The sequence below is a fragment of the Enoplosus armatus genome, chromosome 21 (genome assembly GCF_043641665.1).
Source record: "Enoplosus armatus isolate fEnoArm2 chromosome 21, fEnoArm2.hap1, whole genome shotgun sequence".
NCBI classification, from domain to species: Eukaryota; Metazoa; Chordata; class Actinopteri; order Centrarchiformes; family Enoplosidae; genus Enoplosus; species Enoplosus armatus.
In genome coordinates, this window is record NC_092200.1 from 480303 (window position 1) to 506536 (window position 26234).

General features: G+C 48.2%; 1 protein-coding gene and 1 pseudogene across 1 annotated transcript in view; both read right to left on the reverse strand.

Moving 5' to 3' along the window:
- The window catches only part of LOC139304591 (NLR family CARD domain-containing protein 3-like), a 136978-nt pseudogene that overhangs the window by 17799 nt on the left and 92945 nt on the right, over positions 1–26234 (reverse strand).
- The window catches only part of LOC139304215 (histone-lysine N-methyltransferase 2C-like), a 66209-nt gene that overhangs the window by 488 nt on the left and 39487 nt on the right, over positions 1–26234 (reverse strand). Inside the window, 40 exon segments of the mRNA XM_070928101.1 lie at positions 48–156; positions 422–495; positions 1512–1628; positions 1724–1925; positions 2381–2508; positions 2621–2757; positions 3124–3236; positions 3372–3745; positions 3933–4142; positions 4295–4490; positions 4575–4702; positions 4788–4997; positions 5442–5540; positions 5625–5740; positions 5889–5940; positions 6375–6512; positions 6596–6708; positions 7081–7256; positions 7416–7530; positions 8117–8249; positions 8368–8529; positions 9007–9204; positions 9727–9999; positions 10123–11109; positions 13923–14030; positions 16838–17272; positions 17523–17755; positions 17958–18021; positions 18227–18294; positions 19241–19257; positions 20364–20475; positions 20578–20988; positions 21375–21477; positions 21591–21997; positions 22346–22783; positions 23210–23400; positions 23527–23900; positions 24094–24381; positions 24639–25480; positions 25584–26199. Of these exon segments, the coding sequence (XP_070784202.1) occupies positions 48–156; positions 422–495; positions 1512–1628; positions 1724–1925; positions 2381–2508; positions 2621–2757; positions 3124–3236; positions 3372–3745; positions 3933–4142; positions 4295–4490; positions 4575–4702; positions 4788–4997; positions 5442–5540; positions 5625–5740; positions 5889–5940; positions 6375–6512; positions 6596–6708; positions 7081–7256; positions 7416–7530; positions 8117–8249; positions 8368–8529; positions 9007–9204; positions 9727–9999; positions 10123–11109; positions 13923–14030; positions 16838–17272; positions 17523–17755; positions 17958–18021; positions 18227–18294; positions 19241–19257; positions 20364–20475; positions 20578–20988; positions 21375–21477; positions 21591–21997; positions 22346–22783; positions 23210–23400; positions 23527–23900; positions 24094–24381; positions 24639–25480; positions 25584–26199 (9267 nt within the window).

A 26234-nucleotide genomic window follows, 5' to 3' on the forward strand; every position in this document is an offset into this window, starting at 1 on the left:
TGAAGGGTCTGTCTGTCTGACTGACTGACTGTCTGTGGGTGTGGTACCTCTTCTCCTCTCTGGATGCGTCTGCAGGAGCTGATGATGATCTTGTTCTCCTTCTCCACATTGACCACCTCTGTGATGCAGTTGGGAGAACACGAGTGGTTGATGTACCTGTCAATCAGTCAGAGGGCGGGTTAATTCACAGACAACATTCAGTATTTGAACAGTTTTAATGGTTAACAGCCATCATCAGTTTATAGAGTTTATTATGACAACGATGTAATATTGTATTATTCGCCTGATCAATACGTGTGTTTTACCTGCATGTGTTTATCTGTCTGAGTGTTTGTATGTGACATGATAACACGTGACGTCAATAAATAAATAAACCTGTTATCAGGTGACTTAAAGTTCCACCAGTTTGAGGTGGTCTCACCTGGCCGGTCCTCCAGTGATGGTGGCGTCGATCACAAAGTCGTTGTCGATCCGAAACATGTACACACCGCGGTTCTACACACACACACACACACAGTGAAACATCAGTGTATGTGTGTGTGCTGCTGAAGTAAACATGTCTTTGAACCACAGAGCTAAAGGCTGGAGAAGGTTCATGGTTAAGGTCTGGGGTCAGAGGTCACAGCTGAAGATGACAATTACGACCTGAACTGAAGGCGGGACTTTGCTTACAGCTTAATATGGATTCAGATTCCACCTCAGTGCTTCTATTACTGGACCTCAGTGCAGCTTTTGACACCACAGATCACTGTATACTCCAGAAAACCAGTTTGGGGTCTCTGGCCTGGCTCTCGGGTGGTTGAAGTTTTATCTGTCCTGTAATAATACTGCTTCAAACATTTCTGGTGAGAAATCTGGAGTCCTTCAGGGCTCTGGCCTTGGCCCTCTGCTCTTTTCTCTTTATATTTCACCAAATTATTCGCAGTCATGGAATTAATTCCCGCCGCTGCGCTGATGGCACTCAGCTGACACTGAGCCTGTCAATTAAATTAGAGGCCTGTTTATCTGCTGTGAACTGGATGATGCATTTCCTGCTCCTAAATCCTGATGTAACTGAGATGCTGGTCATTGGCCCTCAATGTCTTTACTGGGAATCACCAGTGATGAAGATGATGATGAGGTTGAAGAGGAGGAGGAGCTCAAACAGACAGAAAGAGTCTGACACATGTTACCTGTCAGACCACTGACAGGAGAGTACATCTGTATCATGTTTTACTTCTAATAAATAAATGGCTTCAGGGAAGAGGACCATCTTCTCTGGGAAACCTTCCCAACAACATGATGAAGTATTTCTCATCTTCATCCAGCTGTTGGAAAAGTCTTATGAGGGTGGTCTTATTTTCAGGCCAGTACGGCGTCATCCAGCGGTTGCAATTGTTAAAAAACACATTATTTGTATTATTTTGTCCTTTGTATATCTCATAAATAATAAATAAATAAAAGCCAGAGATAACATGATACAAGGACCGGAGTCCAGCTGAACACCTGTATAATATATTGATGTGCGTTACCTGCGACTCGTACAGCCTCTCTTTGCGATTGGCTACTTCACTCCTGATGATGGTGCCAATGTACTCTATGACCATGGTGCACTTCTCAATGTCTCTGGCAGCGTATAGACCCAGACCCTGCACAGACAGACAGACAGACAGACAGACAGACTGTCAGTGACCGGTCCTTCAGTCAGCAGTCATGTGTTCAGTCTGTGGTCCAGGTGTCTCACCTGGATGCGTGAGCGGGCCAGGTAGACGTTGGTCTTCCAGTCTGCCTTCATGCGTCGGTACTGGGAAGACTTGGAATGGCGGCCCTGGTGAGCTCCGGCCACAGTCTCGCCCGGAGACAGAGAGATGACGCCGGGCACCAGACCCACGATGGAGCCCACCGAGCCCTGACACCTGGGAGCGATGCTGGTCAACAGGTTCGGTCTGACACAGAGAGAGAGACAGGGTTTAGGACAATCCACATAGATAACTCACTTCTCAACCATTTTATCAAATCAGTCCACACAGACTCTGAGTCACCACCATCTTATTTTTCAAATCTTTATTGGCAAAAGATTTGCAGAATTAAACAATGACAATAACAAAAAATCTGATCTGAACACAGACATATTTTTAGAGTCAGTGTGACTTTCTGAAGATATCATTAACTGCAGAACCTGCCTGACAATCCTCCTGTTTTTAAGTTTCCTTCAGTGTCTCAGTGGTAGTTGTAATTTAAGATGTTTTCTTAAATCAATAGTTCCCACCTCAAGTGTCTGAATATCATATCTGGAGGAGCATCCCTCTGATACAAGTGTGTTCAGTGTATCAGTATGTAAGTGTGTGTGTGTGTTCTGTGTATCAGTATATAAGTGTGTATATGAGTGTGGTGGTGTTACCTCTTGGTCTGGCAGGCTTTGGGCTCAGAGCGGGCCGAGCCAGACGGGTTGAAGGCCAGAGGCCACTCCATGAGAGGGTTTCTGCCATAACGAAAGGTGTAACGCTCACAGGTCTCCACACCTGGCAACTACACACACACACACACACACACACACACAGCAGAGGGTCAGTATGAGACGGGACTGCGTGTCTCAACGTGTGTGTGTGTGTGTGTGTGTGTGTGTGTGTGTGTAACATACAGACTCGATGATCCGGGTCACTGCAGACGTGGTCAGACCAAACAGATCTTCTCCTTTAAGATAAACTGGGAAGAGCTTCAGAGTCCCACTGGAGGATCTCATCTGTGATACTGGTTCCAGTATCTGGTCCCACACAGCTGGAGTCAGACAGACAGACAGACACAGAGGAGGACATTTACGTCTAGAACTGGACTTAAGTACAGGTTGGAGGTACTTAATAAAAACAAAAAAAGCCACGTCAGTAAAATGCTGCACACACATGAACTATAATCTGATGATATAAAATATGACAGTTAAACACCCAGAGGCCATTTTGTCTTATGAGCATACTTTTACTTTTCATACTTGCTGATATAGTAATACTTGTACTGGTATTTTTACAGTGTGGTATTTCTAAAGGATCTGAGTACTTCCTCCACCACAGGACAGATGGTCACAGCTGCTGAGCCTCTGATGGTTCCGCTTCCTGTTTGTACAGGTAGCATTACACAGGTGATGTTTACCTTTAGGTGTTGGTCCGGTCAGTATGATGTCATCGTATCCCTTCTCCACCACCTTCACTTTAAACAGTGGCTGGCCTTCCTGCTCCTCAATGCAGCACATGTACTTACAGCGTCTGTAGAGGCACAATGATGTTTCACTCAGTAAAATGAGAAACCCTGTACTGCAGTAAAGCATCATGGGAGATGGAGTTCTGATCTACAGACAGAAGCTGAATTAATTCATCATTTCTCAGCCAGTGGAGGTTTACCTGTTGCTGTGGCGCATGCTCCAGTAGATGCGGTTGGCGTGGTAACCAATGGGGAAGATGGAGGTCTTATTGTGGAAGGCGTTCATCTGCTGTGGGAGGAGCCTACCGATGGTGCGGAACAGTAGACTGCCAACCCGGAAGGTGTGCTGCCGCTCGCCGCGCTGCACCACCGCGGCGATCTGCCGCGCCTCGTCCCGCTGCACGAACACCCGCCGAAACACGGCAAAGCACCGCAGCTCAGTGTCGTACGGGTCACAGATCGCCACGGGGTCAAGGTTCGGCCCCGGAGTGGAGGAGGGGGAGCAGCTGGAGGACCTGTCCCCACTGAGAGGAACCGTCCTGGGCTTATGGAGGTGACAGAGCATCGTCTTATCCTGGAGGAGACAGAGCAGAGTGTCTGAGAGGTGTGTGTGTGTTCACCTCAGCAGAGGCATGTCAATCTGTGTGTATGTGTGTGTGTGTGTGTATATATATATATATCCACACACATACATACATATGTATATGTGTATATAACATTGAAGGCGTGTGTTAACATGTGTGTGTTTTACAGTGTGGTACCTTGAAGAAGGTGCAGTGGGCCTGCAGTGCGCAGGTGAAGTGGTAGGTGTTTGTGCAGCGGAGGCGGTTGCAGCCACTCGTCGCTCCAGTCTGCTGACAATGAGCGCAGCGTAGAGTCAGGCCTCGTCTCAGAGCCAGCTCCACGTTGATCAGAGCGCCGGCTTGGGTCTCATACACCTCACTGGACCACAGAGCGCAGTTCAGGTGGACCTGAGACACAGAGAGAGACAGACAGGTTGTTAACTGAGCTGATTCTGTTCAGTTAGACTTGGTTCTCAAGTACGGTATCATCAGAGACTCTGCTGGTTCAGGCTAGAGGCCTGTGGACCTGAGTAGAGCCCAGCAAAGACCAACAGACTCACCCACAGATCCAGGTCCAGGTTCAGCAGTCTGGCTGGTCCATCTGTCTGTCCGTCTCCCTGCTGGTTACAAAAGCAGCACCTCCTTTGGTCTTTGGGTGACGGGTCAGGACGAAGACACGCCCCCAACTTCTTCAACAGCACATCCACTTCCTCCTCTGTTGGCATGGCAACTGCCTCATTAGGGATGCACGGGCCCCTGGGTAAAAAGAGAGACATACAGAACAATGCTCAGTGTGATGCTAAGAGGCCAACCTGCTCGGTGTAATGCTAACAGGCTAACCTGCTCAGTGTAATGCTAAAGCTCCAGCGTCTCCAGCGGGAACTCTTCATCCTCTTCCCGTGGCGAGATGACAGCAAGTCCTCTCCACCTGGGACCGCCCGGGGGCGGGGCTTCAACTTCACCTTCACCTGTAAAGCAATCAGCCATTCATCTAATTAATCAATCAGCCAATGAGCTATTACCTTTGATTATTTAGTCAGTAAGCACACCCACCTTGAGGCTGTCCATGCGGGGCCTGGTCTCCATGGTGATAGTGGAGGCGGGGGGAAAGGCGAGAGGTGGGGAGGATGAGGTGGGGGGAGGTGAGGAGGGAGTGTGAAGGAGGGAGTGGACAGTGATGGAAGACATGTTGTTGGTGTACTGGTGCTGCACTCTGCTGGGAGGGGGGCGCTCAGAGCCGGACCGCAGGATGGTGTCTGCAGACTGAGGACAGACAGACAGACAGACAGATGTTATGATGTCATCATCTGCATGCAAAGACATCACCTAGCAACTCTACCTTCAGAGTCCCTAAGAGTGAGGTGTGTCACTCCCTTTAAGGTCCTGAGAAGGAGTGATGTGTGTCACAGAAGGGTTTTCAGAAGGAGTGAGGTGTGTCACTCCCTTTAACTATGTAATTGAATACTCAGGTAGAAATCCAGTTGAATTATGGGAAATGTAGGATTCAGTGGGTTTTTTTTAGAAGTCAGGACATCTCCACCACTTCTGCTCAGACTTGGATCATTCTGTTTTTTTAATCTAAGTCCAACTACTGTGTAAAAGAGACACACTAAAGGACTTATTCAAACTGTCCCCTTGATGATCACCATTATGGACACACAGCTGCTGTTCCCGATCAATAGCCAATAATCTGACCTGATTTCTCACCTTGTTTCCAGCTGTTTTGTTCTGTAGGTCTGACGTGTAGAGTGCAGAACAGTTTGGACTGCAGAACACCAGGCTGGATCCTGGTCTGGACTGGCCCTCCTGTAGCACACATACACACTCAGTGACTTCCTGTCTGCCATCTTTGTAGTTTCACTCTGTGTTAAACATCCTACTGTGTCCAACCTGTTTGAGCTCCTTGACAATGCGGACTCCATTTCCCAGCAGCACCTTGCAGTAGCTGCAACACTGAGGCCTGGCAGCAGTAGAGCCTTCATGTTGGATGTAGTCCAGTCTGACACCTGGAGGTAACACACACACACACACAGAGATAGAGACAGAGCTGTCAATCACAAGTTGGGGGGACCTACAGGAAGTAGACTCCAGAGAAAGACGTGCAGAAGAAGAAATAAAACACGACGGAGAAAGAGAAAGTGTGTGTACACAGACCAGTGTTTCCAGCAGCAGGTGGAGGTCTCTGCTGTCTGCTGCCTGTTGAACCCTGCACACACATCCAACAACACACACTCAGTATATAATATCTATTACAGAAGCAGCTCCTGCAGCTTAAACAACAGCTTTTATTATGAAGAAAGGAAATACCTCATGGAAGATTTAACACACATTGTTGTATGTGTTTCCTTATTACATGTGCATTTACTCAATGAAAAACACATGTTGACAGGAAACTTATTTAGCATTGAGACATACATGTTCCCTGCCCCATTAACATCAAATCAAGAGGTGTATTGTCGTTCAGTGTACAACAGGGGGCAGTACAGACCTGCCAATACTGAATATCAAACAGTGACTAGTTTTCATGAGGAGAGCTTCTCCTTTTTAGCGATGGAGACGCACTGTCCATGTCATAATGAAAAACAATCAACTGTACATGCACATGTACAGCACATGAACATGCAGTATTTCCTCTCCTACCTGCGTCAGCGGCACTCGGACTCCGGCCAGCAGAGCCAGAGAGCTGCGTTCGGGGCCCGCGGGTGGGCTCAGCTGGTAGTTGACGGGGACGGGGACCCGCAGCAGCTCCGCCACCGCTGCCATCACACCTGCAAGGTTCTGTAAAACACAGTCATAGTGATGTCATCAGGATGGAGGGGCTACTGATGGCTCAACAGACAGAGAGAGAGAGAGAGGTTTACCTGAGCTGCAACAGGGTTCAGGGTTATCGCTATGGTAACCAGGTCTGTGTTAGAGCAGGAGGGAGGATTCTGATGGTTAGGCTCCGACTTCACTTCCTGTTTCACTGCAGAGCCTTGACACACACACGCGGGCAATTTGGGTAATTATCATTCACATGCATGTTCAGAGAGGAACAGCCAATAAGAAACAAGGATTTATAGTATCCTTACAGTTTACTCAGTCATGTTTTCGTGTGAAATCTTGAATACCTCCACCAGAAAGCAACGTGATAATCATACAATCCAAAACTTCACTTTTAGCAGTTTGATAAATAGGACACACACACACTTTCAAGACTTTCAAGGACATGCAGACATTTTTAAGGACTTCATCAAGAGCTGCACATCCAGCTTAATATGTGATCCTGGTCTCACTGAGCAGGAAACAAACACAAACCTCTTAAAACCAGTACATCTGGAGCATTTTCACACAGCTGATGACTGACCTTTTCCCCAGGAGCAGGGCATGATGGGTATTGTAGGTGACGGGCAGGGCGAGGGCGGCTCCAGTTTGATGAAGGAGAGGTTGGGGTACCTGCTGACCTCCATGTCGGCCACGCTCTCTGGAGACGATGACGGGACGAAGCCGTCTGGGCTGTCACGCTCTGACGAGTCCTGGACCCTGTGGAGGAAAACACACGAAGAAGAAAAGACGCGTCAGTCCAACAGAAGAAGAAGATGTGACTGGAACTCCTGCTTCATCTAGATTCATCTTTTTAGAATCATCCCTCTAAACTTTTAGGACAGGTGGAGCTGTGACATCTCAGTGGGCGGAGCTTACCTGAGCTCTTCCTGGTTGTTGTGGGGTGGGGTTGGCAGGGAGGCAGGGACGTCTACAGTCTTAGAGGCGTGGTTTAGAGCCAGAAGGCCCTCCCCCTTCGGCTTCACACCTTTCACTAAAAGAACAAAAACACATCTTTGTAAGGATCAGCTGCAGCACTCATTCATCTTTCTGTTACACTATATGGCCAAAAGTATGTGGACAGCTGGGCGCTCCCTCCATATGTGACACCATGTTCATGAATGTGCTGCTCTAACAGCCTCCACTCTGCTGGTTTCCTGTTGTATTGACTAAACCATTCATTCAAAACATGGAGCAGATTACGTAGCGTTATTTTACAGAAAACAACAGACGCCATCACACACTGTCGGCTAAAATCTCTTACTACACGCAGATTTCAGTGGGTCACTGCTGTCGCTGAGCCAGCCAAAGCTAAAGCTAGCTCACTTTGGGACAAGCTAACATTACTGGCAGCAGACGAAGGGCTGTCCACATACTTCTGGCCTTTGTATCATGTGAAGGGAACTGCATTACATGTAAACATTGTGCTATATATACAATTATTATTATACACTTAAACAATGTGAGAGGAGCTGAAAGTAAAGTGACCTTTATTGCTTTCACACTGCAATTATATGCCTTTAAGACAAAGCAGTGGGTCTAAATTATCAATATTATCATAGTAGTATGTGTTTTTTTACCGTCCTGCTCGGTGATGTCTTTCCTGGACAGCTCCTCCGTAGTGGCAAAGCCGTTCACCAGTTTCTGCCTGGCGACAGGCGGGGGTGTGGGGGGCAGGGAGGCCGGAGGTGTGGGGGGGTTACTGAGGTTATTCTGCAGTGAAATGAAAAGTGGATTCAGTGTAGCAGACAGTTAAACATCTGTGTAGCAGAGGCCGGCGTCACAGCAGCAGTATTGTGGTAGTACTGTAGTATTGCTAAATGAGGAGTACCTTGTATATGAGCTGGGAGTAGTAGTCTGTGACTCCGTCCAGGCAGGCGTTACCGAAGGAGCCGGTCAGTCTGGAGTCTCTGCCCAGAGAGGAGCTGCCGTAGGGGGGGAACAGACTCAGATCCACCCCCAGAACCGGCTCCATGAGGGGCAGCACCGACAGCTGGGGGAGGGCAGTAACCAATAATGAATACAGATAATCGGCTGTCAATAACAGCACTGAGGAGGAGGAGGAACTAAATTACAAGTTAAATTTCTAGCAGTAAAAAAGTCAATCAGAATTCGATCAACAGAAACGAATCCATCAATTAATCCTTTAAACTTCTAAACATCCTCTGGTGTCAGAACTGTTTCATATTGGACCGCTGGACACTGACAGACATTTTTTACTGTTTGACATTTTCTTAACTAAATTAAATTAAATTCTATTAATTGAGGAAATAACGACCCGATGAAGTGAGTGAGTTGCAGCCCTGCCATCCAAACTAAAAATCATTACACTCATTTAGAAGACTAAGGAACAATATTTGATATTTCACTATATAAACAGTGAAGGAAGTAAAGGTCCATTTATGGAGGAAACAGACGATCCAGCTCTGGAGGAGACAAACACGGTACAAAGGAGACAACCCTCACACACCTGTGTGAGGTGTGTCATCAGCACGTCAGAGGAGGAGGCGGTGGAGGAGTGGAGCGTTTTCTCCTCCTCCTCTCTCTTCCTCCTCTTGTTTTTGGGAGGAGCTCTGTCTTTCTCCGGCCTAGTGAGTCTCTTACAGCGCTGAGTCTTCTTCCTGCCAGAGGAGTCCAGGAGATCTGGACCTGGACTGTCCATCATCACCTGGAGGAGTACAGAGGTCACCACGGTAACATTTCTGCTCAGATTTCACTAAACTGTAAGCTGGACTTGAATAAATTGTAGCCTGGAATCACTAAACCTGCTTTACTTTGTTGGTGTGGCAGCTGATTTATAAAGAAGAATTAAAACAATCTTTTCAACCAAATATGTAAATAAATATATATATTTTTGGTGATATAATCTGGAATAACATTATTAATTATTATTATAAACTGTGTAACTACACAATGCGACACACTTCCTGTGTAAACAGGAAGTTAAAAAGACAAAACAAGAGTTGGAGCACTTCCTTGCTGCTGAAACACATAAGATCAATATGTTGATGTACAGTCAAGTGCAGAGCGGCGGTGTGTTGGACTGAAGGACGATTAATGCTTTGTTTGTTTTCTTGGACTTTTTCCTGTAATTATCTGTCTGGTAATTGAACCATGCCGTTCTGTGGGAACAGTGAGGATATAATCAAAAAAAATTTTTTTAAAAAGTGCGACAGTTCCCCCTTCTCACCACGTTGCCATGGGAACCAGGCCTGTCCTCCTCCTCGGATCGGACGCTCTCATTGGACAGCTGGCGGCGGGCGGTAGGCGGAGCATGGCCCGTGGGTGACGGCGTGGTGGCCGGGGATGTCTTATCCTTCAAAAGGTGTCTGAGCAGCTCCTTTCCCCCGTCTCCATCTTTACCTCCCCCATCGAGAGGAGAGAGGGAAAAGAATCCCTCACCCCCACCCTCCTCCATCTTCACGACGCCTCCCCCGCATGCTCCTCCCTCCTCACGCTCCTCCTGCAGGCAAGCCGAGGACACAAAACACTAAAAACCTGAGCTGCCAATATACTATAGTACCACTACAACAAATACTACAAAAATAATATTAAACGTTATGATTATCAGATTTCACGTCCTGACCTTGACCTCCAGACGACCTGCAGAAAGGGGACCTCTCAGAGACTCCATGCCCAGGACACAGCCTCTCTGCTGGGTTGCAGAGATGACAGACAGCTGTCTCTCTAACTCCGACGACGGCGCCAGACTACAGAGGGAGGAGCTTAGAGAGAGGGACAGATCTGATTGGTCCATGCCGCCCTGAGTGGGCGTGGAGCAGGAAGTGTCTGAGACTGCTGGAGTAGCCGGAGCTGTTATGTCATCAGAGTGTGCGGACAGCGGCGTCCTGGCTCCTCCTCCGCCCGCTGTGTCGTCTCCGTCCCTCTTCCTGCTCCTCTTCTTCTTTGGTTTGTCGTCGGGGATGATGTCAGAGTAGAGCTGGATGAGGGAGGCGGTGCCTCCAGAGGAGGAGCAGGGGAAGGGGGTAGAGGGGGAGGAAGAGGAGGAGTCATGTCCAAATCGATGAGCCTGAACTCCAAGATGGGAAGAGGTCATTCCTGCTGCTCCTATCCCAGCTGGCCGTACTTGTCCCTGGGCTGAGGGCCCACTGGAGCCTGAGAGCCTCGGCCTGGTCTGGAGGTTGGAAGGAGCTAAATCCATGGGAGGCCCAGACGGGGCCCTGCCCGCAGCAGCCCCGGGCAGTAGGCCTGGAGCTGGGTGAGCTGTGTGCAGGGGTCCTCCTGTGAAGCCCTGGTGGAGGCCTGCCTGCTGGGGGAAAGGCGCCCCCACCGGGCCCTGGTGCTGCAAGGGTGGTCTGGAGGCTGGGGGGGACTGCAGGAAGTCCTGGGGCAGCTCAGAGCTGAAATAAGGCATCTGGGAGAGACTGTCCCCTCCGGGGGCAGGTGCTGACCCAGCAGGACCTCCAGGTCCTTGTGTTTGCCCAACACGAGCCCCTGATAGAGCTCCAGATGGGGGCATGGCTGCTATTCCAGCTCCAGGATCCATGGAGGCGCCCAGAAGGCCTTGCTGCTCCAGCTCCAATCTCTGCTGCAGAGCACGATGTCGTTCCACCTAAGAGGATTGGAGGATCTGTGTGTTTGTTTTTCTACTTCCTGTTCTCTGCATATGAACAGCTGTGTGTTTGTGTTTCTACTTCCTGTTCTCTGCATATGAACAGCTGTGCGTTTGTTTTTCTACTTCCTGTTCTCTGCATATTAACAGCTGTGTGTTTGTGTTTCTACTTCCTGTTCTCTGCATATGAACAGCTGTGCGTTTGTGTTTCTACTTCCTGTTCTCTGCATATTAACAGCTGTGCGTTTGTTTTTCTACTTCCTGTTCTCTGCATATTAACAGCTGTGTTTGTTTCTACTTCCTGTTCTCTGCATATTAACAGCTGTGCGTTTGTTTTTCTACTTCCTGTTCTCTGCATATTAACAGCTGTGTGTTTGTGTTTCTACTTCCTGTTCTCTGCATATAAACAGCTGTGTTTGTTTCTACTTCCTTTTCTCTGCATATTAACAGCTGTGCATTTGTTTTTCTACTTCCTGTTCTCTGTATATGAACAGCTGTGTGTTTGTTTCTACTTCCTGTTCTCTGCATATGAACAGCTGTGTTTGTTTCTACTTCCTGTTCTCTGCATATTAACAGCTGTGCGTTTGTGTTTCTACTTCCTGTTCTCCGCATATTAACAGCTGTGTTCGTTTCTACTTCCTGTTCTTTGCATATTAACAGCTGTGTTTGTTTCTACTTCCTGTTCTCTGCATATTAACAGCTGTGCGTTTGTTTTTCTACTTCCTGTTCTCTGCATATTAACAGCTGTGTTTGTTTCTACTTCCTGTTCTCTGCATATTAACAGCTGTGCGTTTGTTTTTCTACTTCCTGTTCTCTGCATATTAACAGCTGTGTGTTTGTGTTTCTACTTCCTGTTCTCTGCATATAAACAGCTGTGTTTGTTTCTACTTCCTGTTCTCTGCATATGAACAGCTGTGTGTTTGTGTTTCTACTTCCCGTTCTCTGCATATGAACAGCTGTGCGTTTGTTTTTCTACTTCCTGTTCTCTGCATATTAACAGCTGTGTGTTTGTGTTTCTACTTCCTGTTCTCTGCATATAAACAGCTGTGTTTGTTTCTACTTCCTGTTCTCTGCATATGAACAGCTGTGTGTTTGTTTTTCTACTTCCTGTTCTCTGCATATGAACAGCTGTGTGTTTGTGTTTCTACTTCCTGTTCTCTGCATATGAACAGCTGTGCGTTTGTGTTTCTACTTCCTGTTCTCTGCATATTAACAGCTGTGCGTTTGTTTTTCTACTTCCTGTTCTCTGCATATTAACAGCTGTGTTTGTTTCTACTTCCTGTTCTCTGCATATTAACAGCTGTGCGTTTGTTTTTCTACTTCCTGTTCTCTGCATATTAACAGCTGTGCGTTTGTTTTTCTACTTCCTGTTCTCTGCATATTAACAGCTGTGTGTTTGTGTTTCTACTTCCTGTTCTCTGCATATAAACAGCTGTGTTTGTTTCTACTTCCTGTTCTCTGCATATGAACAGCTGTGCGTTTGTGTTTCTACTTCCTGTTCTCTGCATATTAACAGCTGTGCGTTTGTTTTTCTACTTCCTGTTCTCTGCATATTAACAGCTGTGCGTTTGTTTTTCTACTTCCTGTTCTCTGCATATAAACAGCTGTGTTTGTTTCTACTTCCTGTTCTCTGCATATGAACAGCTGTGTGTTTGTTTTTCTACTTCCTGTTCTCTGCATATGAACAGCTGTGTGTTTGTGTTTCTACTTCCTGTTCTCTGCATATGAACAGCTGTGCGTTTGTGTTTCTACTTCCTGTTCTCTGCATATTAACAGCTGTGCGTTTGTTTTTCTACTTCCTGTTCTCTGCATATTAACAGCTGTGTTTGTTTCTACTTCCTGTTCTCTGCATATTAACAGCTGTGCGTTTGTTTTTCTACTTCCTGTTCTCTGCATATCAACAGCTGTGTGTTTGTGTTTCTACTTCCTGTTCTCTGCATATAAACAGCTGTGTTTGTTTCTACTTCCTGTTCTCTGCATATGAACAGCTGTGCGTTTGTGTTTCTACTTCCTGTTCTCTGCATATTAACAGCTGTGCGTTTGTTTTTCTACTTCCTGTTCTCTGCATATAAACAGCTGTGTTTGTTTCTACTTCCTGTTCTCTGCATATTAACAGCTGTGCATTTGTTTTTCTACTTCCTGTTCTCTGCATATGAACAGCTGTGTGTTTGTTTCTACTTCCTGTTCTCTGCATATGAACAGCTGTGTTTGTTTCTACCTCCTGTTCTCTGCATATTAACAGCTGTGCGTTTGTGTTTCTACTTCCTGTTCTCCGCATATTAACAGCTGTGTTCGTTTCTACTTCCTGTTCTTTGCATATTAACAGCTGTGTTTGTTTCTACTTCCTGTTTTCTGCATATGAACAGCTGTGCATTTGTGTTTCTACTTCCTGCTCTCTGCATATTAACAGCTGTGCGTTTGTGTTTCTACTTCCTGCTCTCTGCATATTAACAGCTGTGTGTTTGTGTTTCTACTTTCTGTTCTCTGCATATGAACAGCTGTGCGTTTGTGTTTCTACTTCCTGTTCTCTGCATATTAACAGATGTGCGTTTGTGTTTCTACTTCCTGCTCTCTGCATATTAACAGCTGTGCGTTTGTGTTTCCACTTCCTGCTCTCTGCATATTAACAGCTGTGTTTGTGTGTTTCTACTTTCTGTTCTCTGCATATGAACAGCTGTGTTTGTGTTTCTAATTCCTGTTCTTTGCATATTAACAGCTGTATGTTTGTGTTTCTACTTCCTGTTCTCTGCATATGAACAGCTGTGTGTTTGTGTTTCTACTTCTGTCTGTGTGACGATGGTGTGATGTTTTACCTCCTGCATGAGCTGAACTCTCTGCCTCTCCTGCTGCTCTCTCAGCCTCTCCCTCCTCTCTCTCTCCTGGAATCCCTCGCTGAATGGGTTGTTGTCGTCAAACTTCACCTGCAGGTCGTTGAGACAGCGGTGGAGTGAGTTGTCTGTGCGCTAACGAGCTTTACTCTTTGAGAAGGCTGTCAGTTATTAATGAAATGACCAGAAACCTGAAATGTCTCCTTGTGTACACACGATCAAAAACTGTAAATATACTAGTGCTCTGGGGTCAGTTTCTGACATTTGAAGAGGTCACCTTGGATAATTTAACTGGCCTTTCTCATTGTCTTCTGACATTTTATAGACCAAACAATTAATCAATTAATGGTGGAAATTAGCAGCAGATTATTGAAAAATGAAAATAATCATTAGTTGTAGCTCAAAGTAGTATCATTTGAAAAAGTGTGTCTGATTCTGGATCTGGTTTAGATGCATTTGTGGTGTGTTGAAGGCCCTGCAGGCTGGACAACCTAACCCTATTAAAGGTTTTCTTGTAAACAAACATTATGTTTACATTCAGTGTTTCTCACTAAAACTTTACCTTTAATTAAACCTCTTCTTAAAAAGCCCACTCTTGATCCAGAGGTTTTAGCCAACTATAGACCTATATCTAACCTTCCCTTTCTCTCCAAGATTCTTGAGAAAGTAGTCGCCAACCAGCTGTGTGACTTTCTACATGACAATAAGTTGCTTGAGGACTTTCAGTCAGGTTTCAGAGCTCATCATACCACAGAGACAGCACTGGTGAAAGTTACAAATGACCTTCTAACTGCATCAGACAAAGGACTTGTCTCTGTACTTGTTTTGTTAGACCTTAGTGCTGCATTCGACACCATTGACCATCATATCCTATTACAGAGACTGAAACATTTAATTGGCATCAAAGGAACCGCACTAAGCTGGTTTAAGCCGTACTTATCAGATCGGTCTCAGTTTGCACATGTTAATGATGAATCCTCCATGTACGCCAAAGTCAGTCATGGAGTTCCACAAGGTTCTGTGCTTGGACCAATACTATTCACCTTATATATGCTTCCTTTAGGAGATATCATTAGAAAACACTCTATACATTTTCATTGCTATGCGGATGATACCCAGCTATATTTATCGATCAAGCCAGAAGAACCTCCTCAGTAAGCCAAGCTCCAAGCATGCCTTAAGGACATAAAGACCTGGATGACCTGTAATCATCTGATATTGAACTCAGACAAGACAGAAGTTATTGTTCTTGGCCCTGAACACCTCAGAAACACAGTATCTAAGGATATTGTTACCCTAGAGGGCACTGCCCTGGCCTCCAGCGCCACCGCGAGGAATCTCGGAGTTGTCTTTGATCAGGACATGTCCTTTAACTCCCACGTAAAACAAACTTCAAGGACTGCCTTCTTTCACCTCCGTAACATTGCAAAAATCAAGAAGATCCTGTCTCAAACAGATGCAGAAAAGTGAGTCCATGCATTTGTCACGTCTAGGCTGGATTATTGCAATTCCTTATTATCAGGCTGTCCCAATAAATCCCTGAGGACTCTCCAGCTGATCCAGAATGCTGCGGCACGTGTACTGACAGGAACCAGGAAAAGAGATCATATTTCTCCTGTATTAGCTTCTCTGCACTGGCTCCCTGTAAAATCTAGAATAGAGTTTAAAATCCTTCTCCTGACCAACAAAGCTCTTACTGGTCAGGCACCATCATATCTTAAAGAGCTCATAGTACCCTATTACCCCACTAGAGCACTGCGCTCCCAGAATGCAGGGTTGCTTGTGAGTCTCCAAAAACAGAACAGGAGCCAGAGCCTTCAGCTATCAAGCTCCTCTCCTGTGGAATCGGCTCCCAGTTTGGGTCCAGGAGGCAGACACACTCTCTACTTTTAAGAGTAGGCTTAAAACTTTGCTTTTTGATAAGGCTTATAGTTAGGGCTGGCTCAGGCCTGCCTGGACCAGCCCCTAGTTATGCTGCTATAGGCCTAGACTGCTGGGGGACTTCCCATGATGCACTGAGCTTTCCTCCTCTCCCTCTCCATCTTTACACATTCATGTCCCTCTAATGCATGTTACTAACTTCATATCTTCCCCAGAGTTTCTTTTGCTTTGTCGTCTCGCAGGTTCCTGTGGATCATGGTCCTGGTATGCCTGGCTGCTGCTGCCATGGGCCTGCCTGACTCTCATCACTACAGTTATAATGTTTAGTCGTAGTTCTGTTACTCTTACAGCTGTTATTGTTATTATTAATCTCAGCTATTATTACAGATGTAACTACTATTATCAGTCATATTTCCAGTATTATTATAATCATAGCCGCTATGGCTACTGCTAGTGCTGCCATACATCTCTGCCTGTCTGTCTGTGTCTCTACGTCTATCTCTCTCTCTGTCTCTTTCTGTCTGTCTATCTATCTGTCTCTCCCCCTCTCTTTCTCCCTCCCTCTGTATGTCTCTCTCTCTCCAACCCAACCGGTCAAAGCAGATGACCGCCCACCGAGTCTGGTTCTGCTCGAGGTTTCTGCCTCTTAAAAGGAAGTTTTTCCTTGCCACTGTCGCCAAAGTGCTTCTCATGGTGGGAATTGTTGGGTCTCTGTAATAACATTATAAAGAGTCGGTCTAGACCTGTTCTATTTGTAAAGTGTCATGAGATGACTTTTGTTGTGATTTGGCGCTATATAAATAAAATTGAATTGAATTAAAACTGGTGTGGTGTGAATCTTTATCTCCATAACACTACGAAAGGTCTAAACTCCACAGGGAAGCTTCAACGCGGCACTATAATAAAACATCATCCTCACTGATCAGAAGACGTCTGCAGCACTGACAGCAGCAGAGTCGCAGTGACAGTAAAACGTTAGTAAACTCCTCTAGTGTTCTGCTTCATTTCAGGTGTGTTACCTGATGAGAGGGGGTGGCTCCGTCCCCTGCCGCTCCATTGGGCCCTGCAGTGAAGCCCACTGTCGGAGCAGCAAGGCCAGGCACCATGGCCGAAGGGGTTTGGTTGTGTGGGGGAGCCTGGGGCGTGTTAGGTAGGGCGAGGGGCATCTGAGGGGGCAGATGAGGTGGCATCCTCTGTCCCATCACCCCTGGTTTCCCGCCTCCTTGGGTCCAACCAGGGGGCACGTTTGGGACGCGTGCTGGGGTGGGGCCGCCTGGTTGGGGCTGCATGGATACCATGGGCTGGGACAGGAGGGTCTGGGGGATGGGGGGCGCTCCTGCAGGCATCATGGAGGGGGCAGCTGGTTGTTGTTGCTGCTGCAGAGCTCTCTGCTGCTGCTGTTTGGTCCTGTAGTCCTCGATCAGCTCTGCGTGATCCTTCTGCTGCTTCCGAATCTGAACACAAACATCACACTGATGCGTCACATCTGACTGCTGCAGCTTTAAACTGTAACTGCTGATGTTCTATCTCTGTCTCTGTCCAACACTGGATGCATCTGTTAACACAGCCTGATATATCTTCGTAAAATGTTCCTTCATTACCATGAACACACACAGTGTGCACATTCTCCTGTCAACTTTGTTTTTATAAATCTCATGTTTGTACACAGCGGTTCTAAACGAGGCCCCAGATGTGGTTGTGTACCTGCTCCAGCTGTTTCTGAACCCCCCCCTGCTGCTCGGTGATGTGGCGGAGCTGGGCGGCGTCCTCCTCTGCGAACGGTCGACCGGCCTTCTTGGCTGTTCTCTGTTTGGCTGACAGAGATTTCTTGGTCTTGCGGTGAGCGGCAATCTGGTCCTCCAGGAGGCGCTGCTGCATCTGCAGGAGCTGCTGCGTCTCCCCCAACCACTCCTCGTACTGGCGCCGCTGAGACTCGTCTGCAGGAAACATGACGGCTTTTATTTCATCTGGTTTACAGGGGGTTCACTGTGACGTCTCAGTGAAGTCGACTTATTTTATTTGCTGCAACTTATTTATTTGGTCTTTTATTGATATGTCCTTCACTACATACGTGTATATGTGTATGTGTATTGGCCAAGAAAATCACGGATCACATTCGGATGTTTTTCTGATACTCACTGACGAAGCCCGGGCCGAAGTTGGGGGGGGTGGGTCGCACCAGCTGGGGGGTCAACTTCCCATCCTGACAAGAAGAGAAGACGCTTCCTGTTTGAAGCCAACTCAGCAAATACAGGACACATTTTTGTTTTCCAGACAGGAAGGTAACACAGTCATGGAGTTACAGACACATTGAACAACATATGAAGTATCATATCAATGATTCGCATGTGTTTAAATGCTGCAGAAATAAACAGATTATTATTATGACACGTTATGGCTCTACACACCTGTCCCACAAGGCGTGGAGGCTGAGGAGTCACCTCTTGACCCGGGGCCACCGGGGCCACAAGAGCCACTGGGGCCAAGGAAGCCACCGGGGCCAAGGAAGCCACCGGGGCCACTGGAGGCTCTTGGAACCTGACAAAGACACAGAAAGAGTTGTGTTTTGCTCATATATCAGATCTATACACATTGGTCTACGGTAAAAACAGTATATACACATGTTTGGCTTTCAGAAATAAGTAAACACCTCACTTATAAAACAGCATATAACACTGAGATGGTTTTATTTGTTAAGCACTTGAAAATCTGTCCAGCAGATCCTGGAGAACCTGTCACACATTCAGAATTAGAATCAGAATCTGTTCATTGCCAAGTAACATACATTACAAGGAATTTGCCGTGGTCTGATGGTGCTACATTTTTTTAACATATAACATATAATCTGACAGACAACAAGCATGTAAAAATATAAAAGGTAAAAGAATAAGATAAGATAAATAACAAACAGTGCAGTGAACAAAAAACACTGTTTACAAACAAAACAAGGCAAAACAATGCGCTCCAACAGACCGAGGCAGCCATCCGCGGCGCCATCTTGAAACCACCTGAAGTCATGAAATGTCAATAAATTAAGTTATAATCTACAAAATTTAAACCTTTCAGTTAAATTTAGTCCAGTTTGTTCTGTGCTGTTCTCAGCTGCTCCATGAAATCTATTTTACTTTAATAAATATCCATTAAAGGATTACATTATGAGGGGCTGACCGAAGGCCGTTAAAGAAAGTCTGCCTACACAGGGCCGACGGTTAGCCGTCTGTTAGCTTGGTTACAGCTTCATGTGTTTTTTAAAGAGGAGGTATTATGCTCATGTCAAATAAGCCCTTCCTCATCTTATTGTGGCCCTTCATGCGGCCCCTCAGTTCACCCTCTGTCTGGCAGCCGTCTGAGCTCCTGTCTTTTCAAGGCCCGCCTCCCTAAAAGCCCACTTTCTTCTGATTGGCCGGCTCCCTGCAGCCCACGAGGGGCAGGGGGACGCCTCTGAGCCCTGAGCACAGCGCGCCGCTTCATACTGAGCCGCTGTGGCCGACTGCAGGACAGCAGCAGTAACTCAGCTTGGAAAACAGAGACATGGGGACTGAATGGGATGAACTTCCTGTTTATCAGACCACAAATGAGACAAGAAGTAGGTTGGAAAAACATTAGATGTTTCTGGGGACTGGGCCTCACTGATTACTGTACAAAAACACACAACTTTATTCACTGATTTAGGTGGAGAAACTGTGTTCTGGTTTTCCCTCTGATGTCCTCTGGCTGCTCTGCCTCAACTCTCTGTGATTTACGGAGTTTCCTGATGGACAGAAAGCTTTAGAAAGTAACTCCTACCTACCTACTTTCCTTCAATACAGAAAAACTGAACTACTGAACAACCTGAGTAGCAGTAAAGAGCCGTCCTGAGCAGAGCAGCCCAACAACTCAGACAGACTGAGGGGGGATGAACGGCCCTCTACTTCGTGGCCGTGCTTTGTTTTCTTTCTTCTTGTTCTTCTTCGTGGGCGTGCTGTCACTGCTGTGCCCTGAGCAGATGACCATCCCTGAGGCTTATTACATAATACGTCTCACAGAAGTAAGACACGACAAGCGAAGGGAGCGTTCAGAGCAGTCTGCAGACTGAGCTTTCAGCTCACAGGGATTACTTTTACATACGTTTTCCTCAGTATTTGGCAACTTTGGTAACGCTTAATAGGAATATCCAACATTGTAACACTACGTATATGACAGCAAATAAGGAAAAGCATAATAGGTCCTCTTTAAATTATGTTTTTCTTTGATGATGTAAATGAGAGGCTGACAGTAACACTGCTGCAGCTCTTTCACATCAGACTGTGGAGGACTGAAGCTCTGACACAAGTGTTTAGAAACCAAGAACTTCAGCTGTGACAAACACAAACATCACTGACATCACAGTGATGGAGGCAATGATCACATGAACACAGAAATCAGCTGGTCATATATTTTGTCCTTGTCTGTATTCTGTTCCTCCCAGTTGGAGCTCTTCTGGTCTTATCTCCTATTTTAGAACATCTGCTTCATCACCTTTCAGCAGCTTCAGGCAGTGAAACTTAAACACAGAGGTCAGCGTACCTGTTGATGACCATGGGGCTGAGTCCCAGGTTGCCCTGGGTCATGACTTTGTTGATGCCCTTCAGAGCCACCATCTTGGCCTTCATGATGGGGTCAGAGATGGGGTCAAAGTCTGCTGAACACACACACACAAAGTTCACTAAGTGCATTATCAAACAAGAAGACTAAAATAAACAGGAGCACTATTAAAAGTCTGTCAGGGTTCAGGTCTTACCCATGTTGGGTAACAGAGAGTCTGGGGTGGACTGATGTCTGATCAGGGCCTGCATTTGTTTCTGCTGCTGCTGCTCCTGGCGCTCCTGGTCCAGAAGCTCCTGCAGGAGGAGCGGCTGCTCCTCTAGGAGCAGAGGCCTGTGCTTGTCCTGATCCTGGTCCTGGTTATGAGGGAAGACAGTCTGGCTCTGGGTCTGGGTGGAGGTCCCCAGCTGTGGAAGCTGGGTCTGGGGGTTGAGGAGAAGATGAGGCTGGGAGGGTTGGAGGGTCAACGGGTGAGGCGAGACAAGGGGGCCCTGAGGAGTCTGACTGGAGTGGGGAGACACCAGGAGACCCTGAGGGTGGGGGGTGAAGAGAGCCGAGAGAGAGGGTCCCAACGGTCTCTGCTGCTGCTGGAAGACAGACTGTTGACCTGGTGACAGAGGAGGAGACAGGAGAGAAAGAGCAGGAGACAAGATGACACAGGATGAAGAGACAGGAGGAGGAGACAGGAGAGAACAGAGGAGAAGGTCAGGAGGAGACAGGATGAGGAGACAGAAGGAGACAGGAAGAGACAGGAAGAGGAGACAGGAGGAGACAGAGGAGGAGGCAGGATGAGGAGACAGAGGAGGAGACAGAATGAAGAGACCGGGATCAGAGGTTTTCTGGTTAAACTCATCAGCTCAATAAAAACAGTGCAATGATCTATCAATAAAGTAGAAATACAAATCAATAATATCAATAATCTATCAATAGTGCCAATGCTCCAAAAATATCTTAATACATTTCAGGAAGTTCATATTTGTGGTATTTGTTTACCTCCAGCCATCGGGGGGTGAACCCTGGGAGCCATGCCCAACGACGGAGCCTGTTCCTGGGTCTGGAGAGCTGGCAAGGTCCCTGTACCGGAGCCAGAGTCCTCCTGGAGGGAGAAAAGATGTGAGGAAGTTGTTCATTATATTTTCTGATGATTTGTTCATACTGTCATTTATTAGCAGTGATAATCAAATAAGGATAAAAAAGAGATGGTCCCACCTTGGTGAGGAGACCAGAGGAGCCTGGCTGGCTAGAGCCTGCTGCCTCGGCCCCTGGAGCTCCAGGAGCTCCGGTGGGTCTGCTGGTGGTGATGGCCCCAGGTTGTGGTGTAGGGTACTGGGTTGCAGAGGGGCTGTCCCTGGCTTCTGTCTTGATGCCGTCCTGCACTTCCTGTTTGACCAGGTAGGTGTGGCTATCTGTCTTTCTGGACACACTGGAGCCCTCCCTCCTCTCTCCCCCCTCCTTCTCCTCAACCGGGTCCCCAAGGTCCAGCTCCTCGTTAAACATGTCCTTCTTGTCCTCCAGATTGAGCTCGGGGTCAGCGTAGGCGATCAGGTCAAACTTCCCTGACAGCAGGAAGTCGTCCAGGTGAAGGTCATTAGGACCCAGATCCAGGTCCTCTTTACCTGAAACAGCCAGCAAGAACCTCTCTCATTATAACATCATAAGTTGGCAATTTGTTCTAACAAGAAGCTTCTATATGTTGTTACATCCAGACCACGTAGTAATAGTGTGAAAAGGATCTCGCTAGAACCAACATGATCAAGGTGGCAGCGATAATCAGCTGTTAACGTCCCTGTCTGTGGCTCCTACAGGCTGTCATGTAATGCGACATGTGAAGTTAATAAACATAAAGAAGTGCAGACAGAATGAGTCCTGATGATTTATCTGCTCTGTCCTGAGGGTGGCACTATGAATCTGGACCTTCTGATCTGACACTAAAGCCGGTTCAACATATGACCGTGTGTTCGTACCGTCTTCAGGGTCGAGGTTCAGGTTGAGGTCGACCAGATCTTTAACCTCCACGTCCTCAAGATCCTTCACGGCTGAGTCCTCCCCCTCCAGGTGCTCCTCGATCCCATCAGCCCCTGGGAGTGTTGACTCGCTGCTCTGCGTCAGTGCCGCTGTGTGTCTGAGGTGGTGCTGCTGATGCTGCTGGTTCAGCTGTTCCATCACCATCTGTTGGCCCAGCAGCGTCTCACCCATCCTGGCCCCCTGACCGGGCCTGACAGGAGACGGCTGGGGGTCTCTGGGGTGCAGCGGCGGGGCCTCGGGGTCCAGGGCCGCAGGCAGAGGAAAGGGCAGCCTCAGGCGGTTTTCGGGGGCACGATGTCGAAGTTCGATGTAAGGCTGTCCCATGATGCTGTGCTGATGGAGGGGGAGGGAGCGCGGGAGGAAGGGCTGGGGGACACCTGGGGAGTGAGGAGAGAGGGGTATCAGACTTTACAAAATGTTAAATAAATAAAAGACAGCTAGGACCTGCATTCATTGTTTTAATTAACAATTAATCAAAAGTAGTAAAATTAATGGCTGACCATTTTCATACTTTCTGGGCTCATCCTTCAGTGGTTTCAGGAGATTCAAGAGATCAATTAAATATTTGCTCCACCTTAGCGCCACCTTAACACTACAATATGATAAATATGGAGCACATACATGTAAACTATTACACGTCTCTGACAGACCCTGTATTAAGTCAACCCACTTTTTTAGTTAACAAATATCAATAAAAAATAAAGTCGCAAAAAAGTAATCAAAGTAAAAGTAGTCATTACACAGGCAGGACGGATCGACTAATATGATCATCATCTGCATTGTAATGTTGCACTTGTCCTCACCTGGCAGCATGTGTGGGGGAGTGTTGGGAGCACCGAGGGGTCGGATGCCGGTGAACTCCCCAGGCATTGGCCTCCTCATTTGGGCCGGGACTCCCTCCACCACACTAAGCCCAGATCCAGGCACCGATCCCTGGGGAGGACGCATGAAAGGGTCCTGGAAAATTGTTGGAGCTCCTGGAGGAACACCGAACCTGGAGAGCAAGAGAGAGAGGGGGGGGGGGGGGGGGGCGGGGGAGAGAGCAGGAGAGGAGAGGAAATATGAGTAAACAGAACTCATCACCTGATCAGGTCAGGACCCGTTTTGTTGCTCCTCTCACCTCAGGACCGGTCCTCGAACTACCAACTCTCTGGGGAGGTTCTGCCTGGGGAAGGGAGCCTCAGTGGGGGTAAAGCTCCTCGGCTGCTCCCCTGGAAAACGTCCAGGGAACCTCGGGGCTGGAGCCCCCCCTGCCCCACTGGGCCTCACTGTGCCAGGGTAAGGGGGCGGGGGACGTCCAAACAGGTCTGTTGGAGGAGCAGTGGAGGAGTCCTCCTGGGACCAGTGATGTGGTGTGGCAGAACCAGGGGTGGGTCCAGGTGGAGCAGCAGGGGGTACAGTGGGTCCAGAAGCTGCTTCCTGCAGACCTTTCTCCTGCCGTAACGCACTCTTCTGCTGCTGCTGCCTCAGGATGAGCTGCCGGAGCCGCTGACGCTGCACAGGAACAGATAGAGAGATCACAATAGAACACAGTAGAACCAAGTACAGAGAACAAACCAGCTGAGAACTGAACTTCTCAGAGACCAGACAGCCAAACTTACGGCTTTGATTCAAGAAACAAAATGAAACATGACATGAAATGCTGAAAAATGTAAAATGTTTCCTTCCTGGAGAACACCTGTCCTACCTGTCTCAGCTTCTCCTCTGAGTCACCAAGCTGAGGCAGCATGCTCATTGGTCCATCTAAAGAAGCCACAACCAGCGCTGCCATTTCATTGGTTGTTGTCTTGTCCGTCTGTGAGGGGCCTGGTGTCATGTGACCCTGCTCAAAGGAGTCGCGAACAGGAGTCTGACTGGCCAAGCCAGAGAAGCCACTCTCCTCTGACATCCCAGAGTGCTTTGGGGTCTGGTTGCTGGGAGTTCTGGGAAATGAATCCTGCATTTGTTGTTGTTGTCTTCCTGGAGACTGCTGCAACTGAAGAGAGAAAAAATACATAAAAAGGAGGTGAAACTGGAGAAATAACCATTTACTCTTGTGTGTGACGCTGGCTACACTCACACTGCAGTTAACCGTTAATCAACCGTTAAGCCCATGTAAACTGCAGTACAGACACGTAAACTGCAGTACCGACATACTGCAGTACGGACATGTAAACAGCAGTACAGACATGCTGCAGTACGGACATACTGCAGTACGGACATGACACATACAAACACTGTGTTATCTGTTACCTGGTTGTGTGTTGGGGGGAAGGTTGCTGTCTCTCCAGACAATCCTGGAGCCAAAGGAGAACCGGATCCTGCAGACTGAGGATTGAAGCTCTCTACAGGGGCCTGGCAGAAGGGCTCCGGGACCTTCTGGGGCCGTGGCGTGGAGGGCTGCTGAGCATAGGGGTCGGTGCTCCGCTGACTCCCTGGTGATCGAGGGAGGCGCTCTGTGACAGAGGGGCGGGGTGTCCCTGGGTTGGAGGCATAGGGGTCGAAGGTTGGGTGGGAGGGGGATGGCCGACGGTTGGTAGACTGCTGGTTATACTGGTCTACTCGCAACGTAGATGGTGTGGTGAGATATGTGGGGTCAGATTGTCGTGGTGTACCAGGGGTCTGAGGGTTGGCATAGGGGTCAGGTGAGGGCCGGGAGGTCATAGGTGACTGCTGGGTGAAGGGGTCAGTGATCTGCTGACTGTAGTCAGGTCTCGGGGTGCCGGGTGTCTGGCTGTAGGGGCTGCGGTGGGGGGAGCCCAGCCCTGACAGCGGACTAGAGGGAAAGGGAAGGTCCTGGGACTGGGGGAGGGCAAAACCCAGGTCTGTGGGTCTAACCGGGTCCCTTCTTGCTCCTCCTCCTGTGCTGCCAAATACCTCCAGCTGAGGCTGGTGGTGGGGTGGCATGGGGGCTTTAAATAGCCCTCCCTGGACAAGTTCACCAGCCCGGCCATATGATTCAGACACTGCTACACGGATGTTATGAGGAGTCCTCTGGTACATCTCCGATGCTCGGATACCAACATGTCTGGCTAAATGGTCAGGGGCTGAGCCAGAGGGGGGGGTCATCATAGCTGCTCTGTTCTGCTGCAGACCTGGGAAATGAAAACAAGGAGGAGACATCACTAGGAGGAGAAAACAAGGAGGAGACAGTCACTAGGAAGAGAAAACGAGGAGGAGATGGATTCTGAGAGTTACCTGGCTGGGGTCCAAGGGTCCTGGGGACATCGGAGGTTTTAGAGTCAGGGGACGGTGCAGGTGAACCAAATGCATCGTGGGCTGGGGAGGCGCTGAGGGAATTGCGACGCTGCTGCTGGGGGGCTGGGGGGCCGCCAGCCTGGGAGGAGGTGGGGCGAGGAGTTCCTGCTACCTTAATGTAGGGGTCCCAGGGCGAAGAGGGCCGTGAGGAGGGCGGGGAGAACATCTGGGGGGAGGATGGGGTCTGGTGGAGAGGGGAGGAGGGGTGGGGGGAGTGAGGGAGCGAGGAGAAGCCGGAGGGGGGAGGGGCTTGTGGTCTGAGGAAGATGTCGTCAACCAATCCTGAACTCTGGCCCCCTTGCAGAAGGAGGTGCTGTCTGGACTGACCTTCCCTGGACGCCAGTGGATGGAGGGGGGAGCCGTTGCCCCCGGCGATGGGCTGCTGAGTGGGCGTCAAGGGGCTCCGGCTGCCGGTTTCTGGGGAAAGTTGGCCTGCAAGGCGCTGGCCGGCTAACAGCTGCTGCTGCCTCTGCTGCAGGAGCTGCTCGCTCTTCACCTGCTCCAACTTCTGAGTCGCCTCGATCCTCGCCAGCTGCTTACTCTTCTGACGCATTTGCTGAGAGAGAAACCGAAACACAAAAAGAGAAACAC